General features: G+C 40.1%; 1 protein-coding gene across 4 annotated transcripts in view; it reads left to right on the top strand.

Moving 5' to 3' along the window:
* The window catches only part of LOC118388636 (inositol 1,4,5-trisphosphate receptor type 1), a 160,874-nt gene that overhangs the window by 17,269 nt on the left and 117,015 nt on the right, over positions 1-26,590 (top strand). For all 4 annotated transcript variants that reach the window (XM_035777898.2, XM_035777897.2, XM_035777896.2 and 1 more), the window contains exon 3: positions 5,143-5,213. In XM_035777898.2, the coding sequence (XP_035633791.2) occupies positions 5,143-5,213 (71 nt within the window). The remainder of the gene's footprint in view (positions 1-5,142; positions 5,214-26,590) is intronic.

Below are 26,590 nucleotides of genomic sequence, written 5' to 3'. Positions count from 1 at the left end.
TGTATTTGTCACATGCGCCGAATACAAGTGTAGACCTTACCATGGAATGCTTACTTGCCAGCCCTTAACCTGGAATTTCTTGTTGTGTTAAAATACAAGCTCTCGATGTGCAAAGTTGCAGGTTTCCTACAAATACTGTATATGAATAACCCATGTGGAAAAATGTATACACCGGCTCGATTCAATCTTATGTAGCAAAATTTGAAATGGTATTTTGTACATTGGATAAAAGTAAAAACTCACCGCTAGAAAATGGTATATCATACACTTGAGTTTAGGAACAATGGGAAAGTAATTCTGCTTTGAAGTTGATAAACTTGTAACCCCACTTTTGAGAAAATGGCCCTAGAATGATTCGGTACACCTACTCGAGAGCTCGCTCTTCTTTGTCTACACCCATTCAGAATCGTTCACACCCTCTTAAGCCTTAGCCCCACCCATCCTTTAAGCATTCACATGTGAGGCCATGTGCTAAACAGAGTGAATAAGGGCCTCCAGAGTGGTGCAGGCATCCCTACAGATCTGGGTTTGATCCTGGGCTGTGTCGCAGTGCCTGAGTGGCGCAACGGTCTAGACATTGCATAGCGGTGCAAGCTTTGATGCTACAGATGCTGGTTCAATACCCATGCTGGCCTTGACTGAGAGACCAATGAGATAACTGTAGGTTTTTGGTTTCTCAAAAGAAAGAAATAATTCTAAATGACAAACTGGCTTTATTTACTAATTAGTAACAATGTATTACCCATTTTCAAGAATGACCTTCTTGCTCATTTTACATTATTTGAAAACAAAATAATCTCCAAAATATTGCTATTTTTTTAAACAACGCAATTTTCAAAATGTGTATTATTAATTTAGAGTTATATAAGTCTCTTGGATATTCTCACAGATATATTTTTAACCCTGTTATTAGCAGGACTATATATATATATATATATACTGTTTAAGTCGGAAGTTTACATATACATTTAAACTCCGTTTTTCACAATTCCTGACATTTAATCCTTGTAAACATTCCCTGTCTTAGGTCATTTCGAATCACCACTTTATTTTAAGAATGTAAAATGTCAGAATGATTGATTGATTTCAGCATTTATTTATTTCATTACATTCCCAGAGGGTCAGAAGTTTACATACACTCAATTAGTATTTGGTAGCATTACCTTTAAATTGTTTAAGTTGAGTCAAATGTTTCGGGTAGCCCTCCACAAGCTTCCCACAATAAGTTTGGTGAATTTTGGCCCATTCCTCCTGACTGAGCTGGTGTAACTGAGTCAGGTGTTTTGGCCTCCTTGCTCACACGCTTCTTCAGTTCTGTCCACAAATGTTCTATTGAATTGAGGTCAGGGCTTTGTGATGGACACTAATACCTTGACTTTGTTGTCCTTAAGCCATTTTTCCACAACTTTGGAAGTAGGCTTGGGGTCATCGCCCATTTGGAAGACTCATTTTTGACCAAGCATTAACTTCCTGACTGATGTCTTGAGATGTTGCTTCTATATATCCACATAATTTTCCAGCGTCATAATGCCATCTATTTTGTGAAGTGCACCAGTCCCTCCTGCAGCAAAGCACCCCCACAACATGATGCTGCCACCCCCGTGCTCATCAGACCAGAGTACATTTCTCCAAAAAGTACGATCTTCGTCCCCATGTGCAGTTGCAAACTGTAGTCTGGCTTTTTTATGTTGGTTTTAGAGCAGTGACTTCTTCCTTGCTGAGCTGCCTTTCAGGTTATGTCAATATAGGACTTGTTTTACTGTGGATATAGTAACTTTTGTACCTGTTTCCTCCAGCATGTTCACAAGGTCCTTTGCTTCTGCTCTGGGATTGATTTGCATTTTTCTCACCAAAGTATGTTCATCTCTAGGAGACAGAATGCGTCTCCTTCCTGAGTGGTATGACAGCTGCGTGGTCCCATGGTGTTTATACTTGCGTACTATTGTTTGTACAGATGAACGTGTTAACTTCAGACATTTGGAAATTGCTCCCAAGGATGAACCAGACTTGTGGACTTCTACAATCTTCTTTTTTTTCTTGGCTGATTTGTTTTGATTTTCCAATGATGTCAAGCAAAGAGGTACTGAGTTTGATGGTAGGCCTTGAAATAGATCCACAGGTACATCTCCAATTGACTCAAGTGATGTTCTTCTAAAGCCATGACATAATTTTCTGGAATTTTCCAAGCTGTTTAAAGGTACAGTCAACTTAGTGTATGTAAACTTCTGACCCACTGGAATTGTGATACCCTGAAATAATCTGTCTGTAAACAATTGTTGGAAAAATTACTTGTCATGCACAAAGTAGATGTCCTAACCAACTTGTCAAAACTATAGTTTTTTAACATGAAATGTGTGGAGTGGTTGAAAAATGTGTTTTAATGACTCCAACCTAACTGTTTGTAAACGTCTGTCTGCGCTTGTCTGGTCTTGTCTGGTCTGGTCTGGACTTGTCCACTGAAAGCGTGCAAGGTTCAAGGCACAAGGGCAGGGGGGTGGACCCCCACCACACTGGGTAGCACAGGGCAACACTTTAAGGGGCATTGCGCTAATAATGGCGCTGACTAGGGAAATGTTCCTGCTGTTCTTAGTGCCAGTCTACAACAATGTAGCTAATAATGGCATCTTTATGCTTTCATTAATAAAATAATGATAAATATTATTTCAAAATGCCGACATTTATTTAGTTATGGATCCATAATGAATTACTATGGGAATAAATATCACTGAACTACAGAAATATCCTCCAAATGTAATTATTGGCTGAGAGTCACGTCATATTTTTCAATTTTGTTTTGGCCTACCGTAGGCAACATGAGTCTCACTGTTGTTGAGTAATGTGGTGTAGGTCTTATTTATTTAAAGAGCATATTGAAGTTAGAAGCAATAGGTTTTGAAGCAATAGCCTACAACTGTTTTAGCACTGTTTCATGCTGCTCTGAGACAAGCTTGGGGACTGGTCTTGATAAATCAATGAGATTTTTATTTTGACTGAATCTCCGTTTGGCTATTGGTTACACTACAATTCAGGTGTAGAAATGTTATGCTCTTCGTGCAACCTTTATTTAACGAGAAAAGTCAGTTAAGAACAAATATTTTTTTACAAGGACCGCCTACTCCTTCCTCCCCATTGGAGAATTGATCCCCGGTCTCCCGCGTGCCCGCATGACATGATGGGGAACCTTTAGCAAAATAGCCCAGTACTGTAGCCTACCATCACATTGTGCAGCGTTCCATCCTAACGGAAACCCAGAGGGTTTTTTGTTTTTTCTTGGAATAGAAACACCATAATATTAAGCAAATTTAATTAAGCAAAATGTTTTAATCAGTCCCATATACTATGTTCTTACAAAACATTTTTAAATTCTCTAGTACAGCCACTATTGAAGGCTATCAAATGCTTCTCAAAGATGCCTTCTGGTGGTCAAACTAGCACTAACTAGCATTAATGGTAAGTGGTTGGCACTTAAATAACGTGTCATAGAATTATGCGGCACCATGCATGCTGTGCCGCATTACTCTGCAACTTTTATAGGATGGACCACTGTAACTGGTGTATTTTAACACCAATAAACCCATCCGTTTTAAAAATGAATTTAGTATATATCAGTCTAGCAAACCAGGCAACTAAAAGCAACTTTCTGAACAATGTTTTGGCTCGTTTCTTGCTTGTCTTGACTTGTATTCGTATTACAGGAAAATAAGCTCACAACAGGATCATTATTTGTAAGTTAATGGCGAGCTAATTATAGAAAATAGCTTGTGAGTGGGATGAAATAAAAGCAGGGCATTCTACCAGAGAATTTTAGGACATGGACACTGTCTTGTTGTCCTAACGTTATATCCTAATTTGACGAGTGCAGGTCATCTTTTTCTTCACATTACCGTCTCTGGTAAACACACACTATGTCAAATAAATAAAATATATACGTTTATTTGTCACAGCACAGGATACAGAAGGTGTAAATGGACAGTAAAATGGTTACTTGCATAGTGTAGTCTTTTGTAGCTAAACAATGAACCATAATCCCAACTCATAATGTTACTGCCCTACATGAATCTGCAGGTAGCCAAAACTAACCAACAAGGTTCAATGTTAGCTAGCTAGCTAACATTAGGCTATAACTAGCAATGCAAATGCCTCTGAGATACGAATAATATTACTCAACTGATCGTACACGTAACGTTATCTAGCAAGCCAGCTAGCTAACGTTAGCTAGCTAACAGTACTCTTTAACTTGCAATGAAAACAACTTTCTGACAAAATTAGAAACGTATAATATCTGAAAATGTAGCTAGCTAGACTCTTACCTGTGTGCATGGATGAATGCTTCTCTGTCACGGATGCCATGGTTGCCCTTAGTTTAAAGATGTAATCCGGAGACAGGTGTTTTATACAATCGGTTTCTGTGTGTTCTTCTTTGACTCTCTCTGCATATTTGCAATCAAAAAACAGAATTTTCTCCTTAGCTATCATACTCTGCTTCCACTGGACATTCCACTGATTTCAAAACTCAGTCCTCCATAAAGTGGAGTGCATTAGCGACACTTTTGCAGTTCTTCGTGATATCTTTCAAAAAAGCTGTGTTAGAAAGGATTACCTACACATACTGAGAAGTTATAGACAAGTGTGCTACATGGCAGACCAATCCAAACTCAACTTTCGGCATGTCCAGCCCATACATTATCTCAGCCATTCATGGCTAGCGGGAAAGTTCCTGTCTTTTTCCGTGGCTGAATCAACTAGGCTCGTAATTTTACTATTTTATTTGCATTTACAAGTTTGTTATTAAGGCATGAAAATTCACATTTTCCAGAAGACATTTCTGCCAAAAAAAACACATTTTGATAAAAAAATACATGTTTACGTTCAAATGCCTCTCCTGTGAAGTAGTGAGGTGCGACATACACCTAGTTTCCTGAAACGAGACACATTTGTTTAGAGCCAGGGGGTTATATATTAAAAATTAAAGAGAGCTGTGTGAGTGCACATTTGAATGTGTGCATGAACGTATCTAGTATATTGAAACGGTTCGTGTTCATTGGCATGTTAAGAGTGTATGTGGACTATCTGTGTTTCTGACTTGTCCATGATTGATATCCGTCCATGATTGACATCCGTCGTTGTCTCTTCTCTCCACAGGCTGGTAGATGACCGCTGTGTGGTACAGCCCGACACAGGGGACCTTAACAACCCCCCAAAAAAGTTCAGAGGTAAGAGAATGGTATACTCCCCTCTCATTCTACTATAGCAGCTTACGCAGCACCACGTCACCTCAGTAAATCCAGCCTGTTTACACAGTGTTTTCCACTGGAGATGTTTCTTCTTGTATTACACTGCGTTTCTCTGGTGATAGCGCCAGTATCCCTCCCTGTCCACATAGACTTCAAAAAGTGCTGCTCTCTTTGAGTGTGTGTGTGTGTGTGTGTGTGTGTGTGTGTGTGTGTGTGTGTGTGTGTGTGTGTGTCATCTTGTCTATGTTTCCTGCTCAGATGTGATTCTGTGAGAATAGGAACATATTGAGGCTCATGAAGGGAGATATATCTCTGGCTGTTGGGTTATTTCTATCCCCATAACAGGAAGTACAACTGAACTCACGACCTTTAAGTCTCAGGTCAGGGGTCATTATCACCCATGGAACATTTTTGGCCTACAAAGCTGATGTGCAATGTGAGTGTGTCAGGCTGTGACTGTCTCCTGTGTGTCTTTTTATACAACGGGTGGGTTTAATCCGGAATGCTGATTGGTTAAAACATCATTCCAGCCAGTGTCTATTCCACATGTTACCACCGGCTAAATCTATGATGTTAAAATGCCTAAAAGTATCTAGACATTAATTCACATTTCTGTCAGGGCGAGACTGGCAGGTAGGCAGCATTTCTCAGTCAATCAAAATCACGAATCAGCTGGCATCGTTTTCTTAGATATATGTGGACTGATTCAGGAAACTAGGCGTATGTCGCAAGTCACAAATTCACAGGAGAGCTGTTTTGAACATCATTTAAAAAAAATCCAAATGTGTTTTTGGCAGAAATGCCTTCTCGAACATTTGAACTTTCATATGCTTTAATAACAAACTTTTATGCAATCTGTAAATACGAATAAAGTTGTTAAATTAAGAGCTTAGTTGGTTTAGCCAAAGAAATAGCAGGAACGTTCCCGCTAGCCATAATTGTCCGAGAAAATGAGTGGCTGGACATGCTGAGAGATGAGTTTCAGATTGTTCTGCGGTGTAGCATCTTGTGTCTGTAAAATGAGCTGCTCGTTATGGCATAGATAATCCTTTCTACTGCATTTTTTTCTAAAGATATAACGTAAGAACTGCAAATATGTTGCTACTGCTCTCAATAACATTGCTGCCTTGAATTTATCAAGCGCTATCGACTAAGGTCAGTAGGAAAAAGTTGTGATGGGCTACTTTCTGGAGGACGATCGTGCCATGCTTGACTCTGACTGAAAATGAATCAGATGATTAGGAAATGCCTGATTTTAGATAAAACATTTTCATTGAAGAATACATTGTAGAGTCTTCTGATGACGGTGATGGGGAAGAAACGGCGATCAACAGTGTTGTCACGGAAGAAGTTGACCAAGTTTTGAAATCAGTGGAACACAACAGGCCAAACAAACTGCAAACCAAATGGAAATGACACAGGACGTCTTATTTAATGAAAGGGATTGTAGTCTGCCGTGAAGCTTTCATCCATGTATACGGGTAAGAATCTAGCTACAGTTTCAGATATTATACGTTTCTAATTTTGTCATGAAGTTTTTTTCATTGCAAGTTTAGGCTTGCTGTTAGCTAGCCAGCTGGAGTTCGATGGTTGGCTTGCTAGCTAACGTTAACATTGCACCTAATTTATTTGGTTAACTTTAGCTATGGCAATTGGTTTGTATTGCTAGTAACGTTCCTTTATGGATTGGGATTATAGTTCATTCTTTTAGCTAGCTAACATTAACTTGACTAAACATAAGACCAAGTTAAAACTTGCTTTTAGCTTAGATTAGATTGCTGGCTTGCTAGCTAACATTCATTTATGTGTATGAATTGTGTGTATCGTTAGTGATGTTTTCTCAGAATGCCATTTCACATTGCTAGTTATAGCCTAATGTTAGCGAGCTAACATTGAACCTATTTGGTTACCTTTAGGTATCTGACAATCGGTTTGTATTGCTATCTAAAGCTTGCAGTTAGCTAGCCAGCTGATGTTAGATGGCTAGCTAGCTATCTAACGTTACGTGTAGCGATGTTATCTCAGAATGCCATTTCTCATCTATTGTATAATAATGCTAAAATATTTGTCTCTCAACATCAGTAGAACCAGCCTTACTCTTCTCCACCAGTCATACAAGGAGAATGGTTGAATGCCTTCCATCAAAAAGAGAGCTGGCCCAAGCAAGCAAAGGCAGCAGCGCAGGTATCGACTACATGCACCATTTGTTCACCAACTACAAAGTTGGGGAACTGCGTGGGGACCTGAATGGTGATAACTGCAGTGGCCAAAACCAGAACAAGTTTGTGCTCTGGTATTGTGCCTGGTATGCACAAGCTCCACCAGTCTGGACCTTCACTTCCTGATCACAGGCCACACCATGTTCGGGCTCATCAAGCAGTGCTTCAGAAAGACCAAAGTGGACACAGCTAGACAAACGTATCTTTTTGAGAACATCAGGGAGTTTTGCGACAGAGGCTATGGACATCACATACCCTACAGCAAAGTCGGTGGCAGAACCAAAACAGGTTCTCCGAATATAGATTCCCTTGTTCATGCGTGGTTCGGACGAACCAGTCATCAGCAGTATCTGCAGTGCCTCTATTCAAATGACTCTTATTATTATTTTTATCCTGCTGCTCAGCCACTTTACCGCTGATTGTATGCCTATAACCAACTCATCTACTGATATAATTATTGATCTTGTTCTTGTACATACTGTATTTTATTTTGACACTATTTTTGATATTGCTACTATGCAAGTAACCATTTGTCTGTACCGTTTGCACCTTCTGTAGAGACCCATCCACTTAGCAAGACTTAGCAGAATATTGACATATAAAATGAATATTGATATCTGTGGTCGTAACATGACTTTGTTACGTACCACAACAATATCATGTGACTGTATCAAGTGTCCACCACATAAATGTATGGTGCATGCATCTGTTTATGTACTGTACATGTGCACCTCACTCAAGTTTCAACTCAGGTTAGAATCCTTAAAGAGAAGAGTGGGGCTGGCTTGAGAGGGTGTGAACAATGCTGAATGGGTGTAGACAAAGGAGAGCTCTCCAGTAGTCACCAAAACATTCAAAGGCTCTTTTTAATCAAAGGTGAGTTTACAAGTGTATCACCCTTCAAAGCAATTACTTTCCCATTGTTCCTCAAAAATGCTGTGTATGATATACAATTTTGTTGCTCCGAGTCTCTACTTTTATCCAATGTTAAAAATAAAAAAATAAACATTTAAAATTTTGCTACATAGGACCGGATCCAGGTGGTGAGTCAAATATACAAAGGTTTGTGTTACCTTTGTTGTTGCCTAGCTTCTCTGAACAAAAGTGTCCTGACGAGAGAGCACATTTTTCTATGTGCTCTCTCACATTTATCTCATTGTAATGGGGTCATCCAAATAAATTTCACTACAAAACAGTTTATGCAAATGCAGCTACTGCTGTTATTCTGTCTGCACTGTTTGAAGTGACTAATTTGGTTAGCTAGCAAGCAAGGGATAACAACGTTGCCAGCTAGTATGTCCATGGAACATTTAGAACAAACAACTGGATCATGTCCGTAGGTAAAGAACAAAAAGACTGAATGACTGGGTCGCGTCTCTGGCAACCGATAGAACGAATGACTAGCCGGCTTGTGTAGAAACCATAGATTAGTGTCAGGACTATATTTTGTGGAATGATGAACTAGTATAAATACATTTATCAAAATAACGTTTTTATTGGAAATATTTCAATCATTATTTGAATATGTTGGTAACCCGTTGTATTGGCACCGTTTGCCGGTCCTCGACTTGGGCATTATCACTTACATGTACACCACAAAATCTGTCTAATGAAATACAGTATATTCATCTTTTTAGTCTGGATTTAGTGGATGTTCCATCTATTTATTTTAGGTTTTAGCATTCGGCTGTGTTAGTGTCTAATTATCACAGAGGAGGTGAGAAAAGTATGATGTAACTCTGCAGTAATCAAAGGATTGTATAAGTAAGTGTCACCCCGTGAGGAGTTAATGAGGATGTTTAAGCATGGCTGTAAGGCATTGAGACTAACATGCATTCCACTCATACTGGGAGTTAGTTGCTACATTACATGATGTGGTTTAATGCGAGTGGGGCTCTGTCTATCATACGTTGTGACCATTAGCTGCAGTCTAGATATTTGTACTGTATTTATAACCCATAAAGCTTGGGTCTCCTCAGAGTACACTGAATGACAATTGTGTATTTGATGTCCCAGAGAAGTTATCTGAATTTATCTCCTCCTAGGAAACTGTTACCAACAGCTTCTGTCTATCTGTCTGTACAGTAGTAGTTGTGTGTGTGTGTGTGTGTGTGTGTGTGTGTGTGTGTGTGTGTGTGTGTGTGTGGAGTCAAGTTATCTTTGTGCATGCTTGTGTCTGTGTGTGCACTCTCACTAAGTGGTCAAAGTGGCCATGGTAACCCCTCCTACATGGACTCATTTACTGGTGGTGATGACATGTGTTGGTGACACTTGTTATCATGAGAGGACGGGAGGGAGAGAGACCAAACAGCACAAAGAGTTATCTATCCAAACCTGAATGTATAGGTAAGCCACTTCTTGAATCTTTATGGCCCTATAAGAAAGAACAAACAGCAACAACATATACATGATCAAATACAAATCTTAGAATCAACTATTAAAGACTACCAGGACCCACTGGACTCTCCAATTACATTGAATGAAATACAGGACAAAATACAAACCCTCCAACCCAAAAAGGACTGTGGTGTTGATGGTATCCTCAATGAAACGATAAAATATACAGACCACAAATTCCAATTGGCAATACTTAAACTCTTAAACATCATCCTTAGCTCTGGCATCTTCCACAATATTTGGAACCAAGGACTAGTAACCCCAATCCACAAAAGTGGAGAAAATTTGACCCCAATAACTACCGTGGGTTATGCTTCAACAACAACCGTGGGAAAATCCTCTGTATTATTATGTATTATTATTATTATTATTATTAACAACAGACTCGTACATTTCCTTTGTGAAAACAATGTACTGAGAAAATGTCAAATTGGCTTTTTACCAAATTACCCTACGACAGATCATGTATTCACCCTGCACAACCTGAACAAAGGCAACATCTTCTCATGCTTTGTTGATTTCAAAAAAGCTTTTGACTCTTTTTGGCATGAGGGTCTGCTATACAAATGGATGGAAAGTGGTTTTGGGGGGGAAAACAAAGAACATTATAAAATCCATGTATACAAACAAGTGTGCAGTTACAATTGGCAACAAACACACACATTTCTTTCCACAGGGCCGTGGGGTGAGACAGGGATGCAGCTTAAGCCCCACCTCTTCAACATACAGTTGAAGTTGGAAGTTTACATACTTAGGTTGGAGTCATTACAACTCGTTTTTCAACCACTCCACAAATTTCTTGTTCACAAACTATAGTTTTGGCAAGTCTGTTAGGACATCTACTTTGTGCATGACACAAGTAATTTTTTCAACAATTGTTTACAGACAGATTATTTCACTTATAATTCACTGTATCACAATTAGAGGTCCACCGATTTAAATAGGGCCGATATCAAGTTTTCATAACAATCTGCATTTTTGGACACGTTTATGTCCGCTTACATTGCACTCCATGAGGAGAATGCGTGGCAGGCTGACTACCTGTTACGCGAGTGCAGCAAGGAGCCAAGTTAAGTTGCTAGCTAGCATTAAACTTATCTTATAAAAAAACAATCAATCTTAAACATAATCACCAGTTAACTACACATGGTTAATGATATTACTAGTTTATCTAGCTTGTCCTGCGTTGCATATAATCGATGCGGTGCCTGTTAATTTATCATTGAATCACAGCCTACTTCGCCAAACGGTGATGATTTAACAAGCGCATTCGCAGAAAAAGCACTGTCATTGCACCAATGTGTACTTAATCATAAACATCAATGCCTTTCTTAAAATCAATACAGTATATATTTTTAAACCTGCATATTTAGTTTAATATTGCCTGTTAACATGAATTTATTTTAACTAGGGAAATTGTGTCACTTCTCTTGCGTTCTGTGCAAACAGTGTCAAGGTATATGCAGCAGTTTGGGCCGCCTGTCTCGTTGTGAACTGTGTGAGGACCATTTCTTCCTAACAAAGACCGTCATTTATTTGTCAGAATTGTACATAGTTATGACATAACATTGAAAGTTGTGCAATGTAACAGCAATATTTAGACTTAAGGATGCCACCTGTTAGATAAAATACGGATCGGTTCTGTGTTTCACTGAAAGAATAAACGTTTTGTTTTCAAAATGATAGTTTCCAGATTTGACAATATTAATGACCTAAGGCTCGTATTTCTTTGTGTTTATTATATTTGAATTAAGTCTATGATTTGATAGAGCAGTCTGACTGAGCTGTGGTAGGAAGCAGCAGGCTCGTAAGCATTTATTCAAACAGCACATTCCTGCATTTGCCAGCAGCTCTTTGCTGTCCTTCAAACATTGCGCTGTTTATGACTATCAACTCCCGAGATTATGTTGGTATTCTATAGTGCCTGTAAGAACATCAAAGGTATATGAAATACAAATGGTATAGACAGAAATAGTCCTATAATTCCTAAAATAACTACAATCTAAAACTTCTTACCTGGGAATATTGAAGACTCATGTTAAAAGGAACCACCACCTTTCATATGTTCTGAGCAAGGAACTTAAACATTAGCTTTTTCACATGGCAAATATTGCACTTCTCCGACAGTTTCTTTTTGCATTATTTAAACCAAATTGAACATGTTTCATTATTTATTTGAGACTAAATTGATTATATTAATTTAAAATAAGTGTTCATTCAGTATTTTTGTAATTGTCATTATTACATATATATATATATATATATATATATATATATATATGGGCCGATTTTAATCGGTATCGTCTTTTTTTTTTGGTCCTCAAATAATCGATATCGTCGTTGAAAAATCATAATCGGTTGACCTCTAATCACAATTCCAGTGGGTCTGAAGTTTACATACACTAAGTTGACTGTGCCTTTTAAACAGCTTGGAAAATTCCAGAAAATTATGTCATGGCTTTAGAAGTTTTTGATAGGCTAATTGACATAATTTGAGCCATTTGGAGGTGTACCTGTGAATACATTTCAAGGCATACCTTCAAACTCAGTGCCTCTTTGCTTGACATCATGGGAAAATCTAAAGAAATTGTAGACCCCAAGCATACTTCCAAAATGGCTTATGGTCAACAATATCAAGGTGTTGGAGTGGCCATCACAAAGCCCAGACCTCAATCAAATAGAACATTTGTGGGCAGAACTGAAAAAGTGTGTAACCAAGGAGGCCTACAAACATGACTCATTTACACAAGCTCTGTCAAGAGGAATGGGCCAAAAGTCACCCAACTTATTGTGGGAAGCTTGTGGAAGGCTACCCAAAATGTTTGCCCCAAGTTAAACAATTTAAAGGCAATGCTACCAAATACTAATTGAGTGTACGTAAACTTCTGACCCACTGGGAATGTGATGAAAGAAATAAAAGCTGAACTCATTCTCTCTACAATTTTTCCTGACATTTCACATTCTTATAATAAAGTGGTGATCCTAACTGACCTAAAACAGAGAATTTTTGCAAGGATTAAATGTCAGGAATTGTGAGAATGAGTATGTAAACTTCCGACTTCAACTGTATTTCAACGAATTGGCGATGGCACTAGAACAGTCTGCAGCACCCGGCCTCACCCTAGAATCTGAAGTCAAATGTCGACTGTTTGCTGATTATCTGGTTCTTCTGTCCCCAACCAAGGAGGGCCAACAGCAACACCTATATCTTCTGCACAGATCTGTCAGACCTGGGCCCTGACAGTAAATCTCAGTAAGACAAAAATACTGGTGTTCCAAAAAAGGTACAGTTGCCAGGACCACAAATACAAATTCCATCTAGACACCGTTGCCCTAGATCACACAAGCGATACATACCTCGGCCTAAACATCTGCGCCACATGTAACTTGCACAAAGGGCCTTCTATGCCATCAAAAGGAACACAAAATTCGACATAACGATTAGGATCTGGCTAAAAATCCTTGAATTAGTTATAGAACCAATTGCCCTTTATGGTTGTGAGGTCTGGGGTCCGCTCACCAAACAAGAATTCACAAAATGGGACAAACACCAAATTGAGAATCTGCATGCAGAATTCTGCAAAAAAATATCCCCTGTGTACAACGTAAAACACCAAATAATGCATGCAGAACAGAATTAGGCCGATACCCGCCAATTATCAAAATAGTGAAAAGAGATGTTAAATTCTACTATTCCATCTAAAAGTAAGCGATTCCTGAACCTCACATAACAAAGCCATCACATACAGAGAGATGAACCTGTAGAAGAGTCCCCTAAGCAAGCTGGTCCTGGGGCTCTGTTCATAAACACAAACAGACTCCACAGAGCCCCAGGACCAGGACAGCAACACGATTAGATCCAACCAAATCATGAGAACAAAAAGATAATTACTCAACACATTGGAAATAATTAATAAAAAAACTGAGCAAACTAGAATGCTATTTGGCCCAAAAACGAGAGTAAACAATGGCAGAATACCTGACCACTGTGACTGACCCAAACTTAAGGAAAGCTTTGACTATATACAGACTCAGTGAGCATAGCCTTGCTATTGAGAAAGGCCGCCATAGGCAGACCTGGCTCTCGAGAAGACTGGCTATGTGCACACTGCCCACAAAATTAGGTGTAAACTGAGCTGCACTTCTTAACCTCCTGCCAAATGTATGTCCATAAACACATATTTCCCTCATATTACAGACACACAAAGAATTTGAAAACAAATCCAATTCTGATAAACTCTCATATTTACTGGGTGAAATACCAGTGTGCCATCACAGCAGCAAGATTTGTGACCTGTTGCCACAAGAAAAGGGCAACCAGTGAAGAACAAACACCATTGTAAATACAACCCATATTTATGTTTATTCATTGTCCCTTTCCCTATTTGCACATAATATAACATTTGAAATGTCTTTATTCTTTTGGAACTTTTGTTAGTGTAATGTTTACTCTTAATTTGTATTTATTTCACTTTTGTTCATTATATACTTCACTTGCTTTGGAAATGTTAACATATGTTTCCCATGCCAATAAAGCCCTAAAATTTAAATTAAATTTAGAGGCAGAGAGAGGGGCATTGTCATGCTCCTGTGATGGCTGTGGGCTATAGTGGCTCCCTCCCCCCTTTTTGAATAGGATTTGTTGAAAGTCTGTAGCCCAATTCCATTTCTCCTCTCTTCTTTATGAAACACATTTGCTCACTTACCCTTACAGATTGGAAAGCATTGTATTACTGTGTTTTTTTAATATATATATTTTTTACACCAATCCAATGTTTGCCAATCCTTGAGGGTGAGGGAATGTGTGCACTCACTTCAGGAAGATTTGGGCTTGTGTGTCATGTAAGTCTTCAACCAGTGCTGTTGCTACCTGATGTAGCCTGTATTCCTACAGTCAGTGCATTGTTGTTGAACAATAACATATGCTAGCCAGGAGGGATGTAGCCTTTTTGGGGTCACAGATGTAGCCTACTGTGACTCCAAAAACGGATTCATTTATTATACTGTCATTTCCATTCTGTTTTATGGGTTTATTATTTGTTTTTTTCAGATGTTAAAATTAATAAGAAATGGTCTCTTCCTATTGTTTTTAACATTAGCCAAATACCTAAAACCGCTGCATACCCTCTGTGGGAGATACTGTACTTCCTTTTCTCTCCCCAAACTTCGGGTTGGGAAGTGCTTATTTAAGACTTCCTTGGGGAGGTATCGTGTGTCTGCCGGATGGCCTCCGGTGTAGGATGGTGTTACCATGAGACAGACACTGATCTTAGGTCAGTTTCACATTTCCCCTCCTTAATGGTTATGGTTAGGATTTGAAGAGGGTGAGCTGATCCTAGATTTCTGCTGAAGGGGAACATCTGCACTGTCCACTTCTGTGTCATTTTTTGGAGAGTTTTTCCTCAGAGAAAATAATAGTAAAAGGTAAATAATGTGTGAGGGATGCAGTGTTGTTGCTCTGAGAGACGGTGGATATAATCCTCCTTACTTTAGCCTGCTGCTGGATGAGGGCCAGACTAGCCCTGGCCACCAGGCCTAACTGCCGAGGTATGCATACCATTTCCTCCCAATGTAAGCAGAAGCACTTTATACACACTCCCTCACCTAAGCACACATGCACACACACATTCACGCACGCACACACATATTTAGGCAAACACATGCACACATCTGCAAGCATGGAGCACGCACACAGTTAGAGACACACAGACTCTAATGTGTGCAAGGGCATTCATTTGACACGCACTCATGCATTTATACAAACTTACACCCATGTCATACATTATGCCCATGTCGCTGCAGCTCAGCAAACCATACACGCTCTGGTGCTGAAACGGCTGGGCTACTACATCTCAAAGTGACCATGTTAGAACTCCTATTCCTCCTCTTCCATAACTGCTAAGAAGCCAGGCGTGATTGCAGGGTTGTGTGTTTCGGAACAAATAAGGTGTGGGGTTGTTGTGTTGACAGATGTATCTTTATTCCGTTTAAGTTGCAGACTAAACTACATTCCATCATGTGACAAACCCATCTCATACTGTTCAGTTTTCCTTTATTCCGTGAATGGTCTGTGCTGTGTAGACCTAGGTCTGTAGCAGTTCAAAATGTTGTTGTTGCCTGAGATGACCCATCCATTCCTCTCGTGAACACAGTTATAATGTCCACCTTTGTTGCAGTATATTAAGCTAGCTCCGTTCCACAATGATCTCTCTCAAAACTCTCATTACCGTCTTCTCAGGAGAAACGTGTTCTCTAAATCAGGACCGACTCTGATTCTAAGGTAATTGACAATGAACAAGATTAGAACCTTTTTGTTCCACCTAAAATACCAGAGAAGGGCCAGAGAAAAAAAGTTAGTTTGTGGCATTCTAAAACATTTATTGGTGAACAACAATGTGAGAGCATGTGGAAGACATTAGTGGGATCGGTGTCCGTGGCTGGTTTTGTCTGTTTCACTCTCCTCCCTTCATCCTGCTTTCTTCCTCGTCAGAGCTAAAGTTGTTTACATGGATGTGTACTAGGTGATTTAAGCAGCTCTTCACAGGCTCAAACCAGACGTTTAGAATACAGGGCCTATTTACCAGGTGTGTTGTGGTAATGTCTTCAGCATATGATTTTCACCTGGCAGTGAGGTAAAGGAGAGGTTAGGCAAGGGAAGGAAGCCATTGAATAGCTTTGAGACTCATCCATTGCCTGGGAATAAAACAAATATGTATACCGCCTAACCCTAGTATACACATTAGTTGTTACTATGGCACAATAGGGTAAATCCATTTGTATTTAATCACTTTTTGACAGCACCCTTTTTGATTTGAACAAAACCTTCCATACATATTTTCCCACTGTAGTACTGCTCAGAAAGTGACTTTCTGGTCCTGAATGCCATAACATTCAAGCGATACAGGTGACATTTAATCAAAGTCTACTAGAGGACAATTTATTTTTAACTAAGACAAAATAATTTATAACTGAATTTTTCCAGTACAATATACAGTGCATTTGGAAAGTATTCTGACCCCTTGACTTTTCTCACATTTTGTTACGTTACAGCCTCATTCTAAAATTGATTAAATAGTTTTTTTCCCCCTCATCAATCTACACCCAATACCTCATGATAAAAAAGTAAAAACAGGTTTCTTGTTTTTGGTCCGACAGACGTGAAACCCAGAATGCATTGTATGTCAACAAACATGGCTCCACACATAGCTGGAATTAGCTTAGTTCATAATAATCAGTACAACCTTCAAAAAAGTATTTTACACACATACAGTTGTGGCCAAAAGTTTTGAGAATGACACAAATATTAATTTTCACAAAGTCTGCTGCTTCAGTTTGTATGATGGCAATTTGCATATACTCCAGAATGTTATGAAGAGTGATCAGATGAATTGCAGTTAATTTCTAAATCCCTCTTTGCCATGCAAATGAACTGAATCCCCCAAATCATTTCCACTGCATTTCAGCCCTGCCACAAAAGGACCAGCTGACATGTCAGTGATTTTCTCTAACACAGGTGTGAATGTTGACGAGGCTGGAGATCACTCTGTCATGCTGATTGAGTTTGAATAACAGACTGGAAGCTTCAAAAGGAGGGTGGTGCTTGGAATCATTGTTCTTCCTCTGTCAATCATGGTTACCTGCAAGGAAACATATGCCTTCATCATTGCTTTGCACAAAAAGGGCTTCACAGGCAAGGATATTGCTTATAGTAAGATTGCAACTAAATCAACCATTTATCAGATCATCAAGAATTTCAAGGAGAGCGGTTAAATTGTTGTGAAGAAGGCTTCAGGGCGCCCAAGAAAGTCCACCAAGCGCCAGGACCGTCTCCTAAAGTTGATTCAGCTGCGGGATCGGAGCACCACCAGTACAGAGCTTGCTCAGGAATGGCAGCAGGCAGGTGAGAGTGCACAGTGAGGCGAAGACTTTTGGAGGATGGCCTGGTGTCAAGAAGGGCAGAAAAGAAGCGACTTCTCTCCAGGAAAAACATCAGGGACAGACTGATGTTCTGCAAAAGGTACAGGGATTGGACTGGTGAGGACTGGGGTAAAGTCATTTTCTCTGATGAATCCCCTTTCCGATTGTTTGGAACATCTGGAAAAAAAGCTTGTCCGGAGAAGACCAACTTGAGCGCTACCATCAGTCATGTGTCATGCCAACAGTAAAGCATCCAGAGACCATTCATTTGTGCGGTTGCTTCTCAGCCAAGGGAGTTAGCCCATTCAGAATTTTGCCTAAGCACACAGCCAAGAATAAAGAATGGTACCAACACATCCTCCGAGAGCAACTTCTCCCAACCATCCAGGAACAGTTTGGTGATGAACAATGCCTTTTCCAGCATGATGGAGCACATTGCCATAAGGCAAATGTAATAACTAAGTGGCTCGGGGGAACAAAACATCTATATTTTGGGTCCATGGCCAGGAAACTCCCCAGACCTTAATCCCATTGAGAACTTGTTGTCAATCCTCAAGAGGCGGGTGGACAAACAAAAAACCACAAATTCTGACAAACTCCAAGCATTGATTATGCAAGAATGGGCTGCCATCGGTCAGGATGTGGCCCAGAAGTTAATTGACAGCATGCCAGGATGGATTGCGGAGGTCTTGAAATAGAAGGGTCAACACTGCAAATATTGACTCTTTGCATCAACTTCATGTAATTGTCAATAAAAGCCTTTGACACTTAGGAAATGCTTGTAATTATACTTCAGTTTTCCATAGTAACATCATACAACAATATCTAAAGACACTGAAGCAGCAGACTTTGTGGAAATATTTGTGTACAGTCGTGGCCAAAAGTTGAGAATGACAATGTGCCCATTCCAATCTATGCAAGAATCGGAATGCATGATTTATCACCGGAAATTGAAAAACGTGAATAAAACAGTAAGTATATCAATTACCACCAAACATTTTCGGATAGTGATTTATTGATACAAATGGTGCACGCAGGCAGTCAATCACGTAACCTCTCACTCCCACTCTGCGCCATTCAGTGTTGTTGTTTATGTATGTAGCTAGTGAGCTAAGCTGTAGCATTAGCAATGTCTTTCAGAAGGAGACAACTCACAAATGCGGACATTCTGGAGATGTAAAAAATGTATGACTATGAGTCAGTCAATGAGTCAATCAGATTCTGACAGTGAGGAGCTGCCCCCCAGCCATTGAGAACCCTGAATCTGACGACCCCTTGTCCACTGACAAAGTCCTAGTCCCCTTTGAAGGTGGTGATGGAGGCAGACTGACAGTGGATGAAGTACAGGAGTTCTGTGGTAGCTGGAAGGCTGCCAGCCATTTCACCCCTCCTGGACCTGCTGTTTGCTTTGATGAGTCTCAGTCTGGAGTGCAACTGCCCTTGCCATTTCCATCTGAGGCAGAGCACTTTAAGTTGTTTCTGACAGAGGAGCTGGTGGGAGACATAGCAGAGACCAATCACTATGTCTTGGAGCTACAGGAGAAGAGAGAGCCAGGAGTGGGGGGACAACGACAATTAGTGAAATTATATACCTTCCTGGTGAAAGTCCTTCTCATGGGGATAGTAAAGAAGAACTCCCTAAGGATCTGTGCTACAGTGTTCTCTCTGTTTGCAACTCCCTTCTTTGCCACCCTCTTTTCCCAAGACGGCTTTCTAGTTCTGCACCGATGACTGCATTTCATCAACAATGCTACTGCCATCCTAAATGTCCCGTTATACAAAATAAGAAATGTCAATAGCTGACAGTAAAGTGGCATGACAAATGAGATGTACATGTCCTCTCCACTGTCCATACAGCAAACATGTGAGCCACAGGGAAGGTGGACCACCTGACGGGAGAGAGAGAAATCAAACCAGACTGTGTGCTTGATTATAACCTCAAAATGGGGGCAGTGGATAAGGCGGACATGATAAACAGCTTTGTGGAACGCACTCAGAAAACGACTAAGTGGTATAAGAAGATATCTTTCAAGGGAATCTTCAAAATACAACAAGACAATACTTCAGACGCAATTAGCATTGTTTTACAGAGCCAATAGAATAATGTACCTAGCTACATAAGCACGATTGAATATAACACCACCATAAAGGTTATGAAATGAGTAACGTTACCTTTTGTGTCCGTGGTTATAAGGAATATACACAAATATATTATGCTCCATACACACAGTGAAGTATAGTAGAAACGGTATAACACGACATACAGAAACTATTTATAACGTAATAAGGCACTTACTTTGAAAGAAAGGCAGTCTGGATTTGAACATGGGTGTCTGTAATGACGCCTCTAGCACTGAGATGCTGTGCCTTAGGAGTCATAAGGCCAGGGTAGCTTCAAAATACAATACATGCTGATACTTCTCTGATGCAATTAACATTGTTTTCCAGAGCTAATAGAAGAATGTAGCTAGCAACCTAAGCATTGAGAATAACACCATAAAGGTTATGAAATAAGTAACGTTACCTCGTGTGTCCACGGTTATAAGGAATATACGCAAAAATATTATGCTACAGTAGAAACGACAGAACACGACATGCAGAAACTAATATAACGTGATAAGGCACTTACTATGATAGAAACACACACATTTCCAAAGTTATTATTGGTAACGAAAACAACTTTGACTGCGATGCAGATGAACAAATGTCTGCAGACTTGAACTGCACAAACAATTGGGAAGTGTTTGGGGAATTTTGTCGAGGGCAGAAATGTCCCAAAAATTAATTGGTCCACAAAAGTAAAAATGACTACTTTTATGTGAATGAATGAGGCGGAACACACCTCAATTCAAACTTTTCTTAGAAAATAAAAATGCCCAGTCAGTGGTGTCAGAAACATTATGTACAAAATAAGTTACAAATAACAACAAAAACGCAAAATTGATTTGGGGATCGCAAAATGCCAGCCATCCTCTCCGGCGCCATTCTTGTTGATGACGATTACTGTAAAAATTCTTTCCAAATAATTCCAAATATTGAAAATTAACAAATCAGGAATATGATTGTGGTCAGATTTGCCAAATGGAGGGCAAGGGAGAGCTTTGTATGAGTCTCTGTGTGTGGAGCAAAGGTGGTCCAGAGTTTTTTTTTATTTTTTCATTATTCATTTTTTCCGTCCAGCTCCCTCCAAAGATTTTCTATTGGGTTCAGATCTGGAGACTGGCTAGGCCACTCCAGAACCTTGAGATGCTTCTTACGGAGCCACTCCTTAGTTGCACTGGCTGTGTGTTTCGGGTCGTTGTCATGCTGGAAGACCCAGCCACGACCCATCTCCAATGCTCTTACTGAGGGAAGGAGGTTGTTGGCCAAGATCTCGCGATACATGGTCCCATCCATCCTCCCCTCAATACGGTGCAGTCGTCCTGTCCCCTTTGCAGAAAAGCATCCCCAAAGAATGATGTTTCCACCTCCATGCTTCATGGTTGGGATGGTGTTCTTGGGGTTGTACACATCCTTCTTCCTCTAAACACGGTGAGTGGAGTTTAGAACAAAAAGCTCTCTTTTTGTCTCATCAGACCACATGACCTTCTCCCATTCCTCCTCTTTGATCATCCAGATGGTCATTGGCAAACTTCAGACGGGCCTGGACATGCGCTGGCTTGAGCAGGGGGACCTTGCGTGCGCTGCAGGATTTTAATCCATGGCGGCGTAGTGTGTTTTCGTTGAGACTGTGGTCCCAGCTCTCTTCAGGTCATTGACCAGGTCCTGCCATGTAGTTCTGGGCTGATCCCTCACCTTCCTCATGATCACTGATACCCCACGAGGTGAGATCTTGCATGGAGCCCCAGACCAAGGGTGATTGACCGTCATCTTGAACTTCTTCCATTTTCAAATAATTGCGCCATCCCAGCCTTGTGCAGGTCTACAATTTTATCCCTGATGTCATTACACAGCTCCCTGGTCTTGACCATTGTAGAGAGGTTGGCGTCTGTTTGATTGAGTGTGTGGACAGGTGTCTTTTATACAGGTAACGAGTTCAAACAGGTGCAGTTAATACAGGTAATGAATGGAGAACAGGAGGGCTTCTTAAAGAAATAGGAACAGGTCTGTGAGAGCCGGAATTCTTACTGGTTGGTAGGTGATCAAATACTTATGCAATAAAATGCAAATTAATTACTTAAAAATCAAACAATGTGATTTTCTAGATTTTTGTTTTAGATTCAGTCTCTCACAGTTGAAGTGTTGAAGAATTACAGACCTCTACATGCTTTGTAAGTAGGAAAACCTGCAAAATCGGCAGTGTATCAAATACTTGTTCTCCCCACTGTACACACACACACACACACACACACACACACACACACACACACACACACACACACACACACACACACACACACACACACACACACACACACACACACTGTTTGATGCCCAGCTCTCTCTTTCTGTCATCAGGTGGTGAAACCAAGACTGTGAAAACAGTATAGACCTGTCTGTGTCTCACTCTCTCTCGTGCTCTCTCCCTCTGTGTGTGTGTGTGTGTGTGTGTGTGTGTGTGTGTGTGTGTGTGTGTCTAAGGCCATGTTTATTTAGGAGTGCTGTTTGATGTGGAGATCTGAGGTGTGTATGTGTTGCTGGTTTGGTTTTTTCAGTTTTCATGACAGAGGAACAGCTTGAAGCCGACACAGTTTAACACATATATTGGGTGGTAATGAGAGGGGAGGAGCAGCGTGTCTGTCTGTGGTTGTCATGGTTTTAGTGGGATGCCTCACAGCCTGTCTTTCCGAGCAACACATTTGAGCTCTGTTGCAGTGCTTCAGAGGCCTTTTTAGCCCTGCTAAGAGGGGAAAAAATTGAGGGGAAAAACTACTTAGTGGGGTCGTCTAGCTTGCTCCACTTTGGTCTACATTACGATTCCTTGACTGTGAGCTCATGAAGTGAGTCGGTGGGTCATAGTCCTGTTTTGTGATGCGTAGATAGTATTTCCTTCTAATAAAGCGCAGAGCTCCAGCTAAGATTAGGAATGCCAAACAATGTTGCAAATCATTAAATGCTCTAGTTTACCAGGTCACCCTCTGAGCAATCTCTCTGCCCCTTTTCCCGGAGTCCGAGTGGGAATTCTGAGAAGAAGCGTCCACAGAATTCCCTGATGTCTCCCACAGCTGACTGACTGACTGAGGAGGAAACTGGAGAGAACCTTCACCACAGGCTGTTTACCTGTCAGACACAGAGAGCGAGAGATTGCGTGTTTTTACCTGGGTTTCCATTAGCCGTTAATTGCCAGCTTTTGCAAAATATTGCTTTTTATTAAGCGATGGAAATACCAGTCGAGCTAAATACATTTGACCGTCATGCTTATCGGTCTAACAAGTTCATTTGCATAATTTCGTGGAATTAAATTGTCCTGTGTGTATTTTCGTTAGTCGTTATGTATCTTATTTATTCAACACAGCTATCGAAACAGGAAGTGGGAAATCTGAGTTTTCTTTTTTAACTCACCCCTATCGAATACACAGTGGGATATGGGTCAAGATCACTTCCTAAGGCATCCACTAGATGTCAACTGTCTTTAGAAACTTGAATGAGGCTTCTACTGTGAAGTGGGACCGGATGAGAGCTCTGAGTCAGTTTGGAGAACAAGTATTTGATACACTGCCGATATGGCAGGTTTTCCTACTTACAAAGCATGTAGAGGTCTGTACATTTTATCATCACTTCAACTGTGAAAGACAGAATCTAAAACAAAAATCCAGAATCACATTGTATGATTTTTGAGTAATTAATTAGCATTTTATTGCATGACATAAGTATTTGATACATCAGAAAAGCAGAACTTAATATTTGGTACAGAAACCTTTGTTTGCAATTACAGAGATCATACATTTCCTGTAGTTCTTGACCAGGTTTGCACACACTGCAGCAGGGATTTTGGCCCACTCCTCCATACAGACCTTCTCCAGATCCTTCAGGTTTCGGGGCTGTCGCTGGGCAATACGGACTTCATAACAATCGGAAATCTGTATTTTTGGATGCCGATTTTGCAGATTTTTAAATATTTAAAATGTGAAGAATTTCAAAAAAAAAATGTATTTAACGAGGCAAGTCAGTTAAGAACACATTCTTATTTTCAATGCCGGCCTATGAACGGTGGGTTAACCTGTCTAGGACTGGGGTTAACCTGTCTAACCCCGTTCCGCTTGCGGAACCCCTCGCCAACAGCCAATGCAGGGCGCCAAATTCAAATCAACAGAATTCTCATAAATCTAATTTCTCAAACATACAAGTATTAGGCACAATTTTAAAGATACAATTCCCTGTTAATCCAGCCACAGTGTCTGATTTCAGAAATGCTTTACAGCGAAAGCTCCACAAACGATTGTTAGGTCACCACCAAGCCACAGAAAAACCCAAACATTTTTCCAGCCAAAGAGAGGAGTCACAAAAAGCACAAATAGAGAGAAAATGAATCACTAACCTTTGATCTTCATCAGATGACACTCATAGGACTTCATGTTACACAATACATGTATGTTTTGTTTGATAAAGTGAATATTTATATAAAAAAATCTCATTTTACATTGGCGCGTTATGTCCAGTAGTCCTGAAACTTGCGGTGATTGTGCAGAGAGCCACTTGAATTCACAGAAATACTCATTATAAATGTTGAAAATTCTAGTGTTATGCATGGAATTTTAGATACATTCCTCCTTAATGCAACCGCTGTCAGATTAAAAAAAAAACTTTACAGAAAAAGCAATCTGAGAAAGGCGCTCAGAGCCCAAACCAGCCAGAGAAATATCCGCCATGTTGGGTAGTCAACATTATTCATAAATAGCATTATAAATATTCACTTGCCTTTTGATGCTCTTCATCAGAATGCACTCCCGGGAATCGCAGTTCCACAATAAATGCTTGTTTTGTTCGATAATGTCCATCATTTATGTCCATTTATGTCCAATAGCTTCTTTTGTTAGGGCGTTTGGTAAAAAATCCAAAACAGTGATATGGTCCAGTCGCACAAAACGTTAAAGTTATATTACAGGTCGAAGAAACTTGTCAAACTAAGTATAGAATCTATTTTTAGTATGTTTCTATCATAAAAGTAAAAAATAATGTTCCAACCGGAGAATTCCATTGTCTGTAGAAAAGCCATGGAACGAGAGCTAACTCTCGTGACCGCTCGTCATGAGGCTGTGACACTCTACCAAACCACTGACTTAAAGAGCTCTCATCCGGTCCCACTTCACAGTAGAAGCCTCATTCAAGTTTCTAAAGACGGTTGACATCTAGTGGAAGCCTTAGGAAGTGATCTTGACCCATATCCCACTGTGTATTTGATAGGGGTGAGTTAAAAAAGAACTCAGATTTCCCACTTCCTGTTTTGATTGTTTCTCAGGTTTTTGCCTGCCATATGAGTTCTGTTATACTCAGACATCATTCAAACAGTTTTAGAAACTTCAGAGTGTTTTCAATCCAATACTAATACTAATATGCATATATTAGCATCTGGTACTCAGTAGGAGGCAGTTCATTCTGGGCATGCTATTCATCCAAAAGTGAAAATGCTGCCCCCTATCCCAAAGAAGTTAACTGCCTTGTTCAGGGGCAGAATGACAGATTTTTACCTTATCAGCTTGGGGATTCAATCTTGCAACCTTACGGTTAACTAGTCCAACGCTCTATCCACCTGCCTGTTACGCAAATGCAGTAAGAAGCCAAGGTAAATTGCTAGATAGCGTTAAACTTATCTTTATAAAAAAACAATCAATCAACTACACATGGTTGATGATATTACTAGTTTATCTAGCGTGTCCTGCGTTGCATATAATCGATGCGGTGTGCATTCGCGAAAAAGGACTGTCATTGCTCCAACGTGTACCTAACCATAAACATCAATGCCTTTCTTAAAATCAATACAGAGAAGTATATATTTTTAAACCTGCATATTTAGCTAAAAGAAAGGTTAGCAGGCAATATTAACCAGGTGAAATTGTCACTTCTCTTGCGTTCATTGCACGCAGAGTCAGGGTATATGCAACAGTTTGGGCCGCCTGTCTCATTGCGAACTAATTTACTAATTTGCCATTATGACATAACATTGAAGGTTGTGCAATGTAACAGCAATATTTCGACTTAAGGATGCCATCTGTTAGATAAAATACAGAACGGTTCCGTATTTCACTGAAATAATAAACGTTTTGTTTTCGAAATTATAGTTTCCGGATTCGCCCATATTAATGACCCAAGGCTCGTATTTCTGTCTGTTATTATGTTATAATTAAGTCTATGATTTGATAGAGCAGTCTGACTGAGCGATGGTAGGCACCAGCAGGCTCGTAAGCATTCATTCAAACAGCACTTTCGTGCGTTTTGCCAGCAGCTCTTCTCAATGCTTCAAGCATTGCGCTGTTTATGACTTCAAGCCTATCAACTCCCGAGATTAGGCTGTGTAACCGATGTGAAATGGCTAGCTAGTTAGCAGGGTACACGCTAATAGTGTTTCACATTTCACTCGCTCTGAGACTTGGAGTAGTTGTTCCCCTTGCTCTGTATGGGTAACGCTGCTTCAAGGGTGGCTGTTGTTGATGTGTTCCTGGTTCGAGCCCAGGTAGCGGCGAGGAGGTGGATGGAAGCTATACTGTTACACTGGCAATAATAAAGTGCCTATAAGAACATCCAATAGTCAAAGGTATATGAAATACAAATGGTATAGAGAGGAATAGTCCTATAATAACTACAACCTAAAACTTCTTAACTGGGAATATTAAAGACTCGTGTTAAAAGGAACCACCAGCTTTCATATGTTCTGAGCAAGGAACT

The sequence above is a fragment of the Oncorhynchus keta genome, chromosome 10 (assembly GCF_023373465.1).
Source record: "Oncorhynchus keta strain PuntledgeMale-10-30-2019 chromosome 10, Oket_V2, whole genome shotgun sequence".
Taxonomy (NCBI): domain Eukaryota; kingdom Metazoa; phylum Chordata; class Actinopteri; order Salmoniformes; family Salmonidae; genus Oncorhynchus; species Oncorhynchus keta.
The sequence above is the reverse complement of the archived record's forward strand: the minus strand, read 5'-3'. Positions and strand labels throughout refer to the sequence as shown.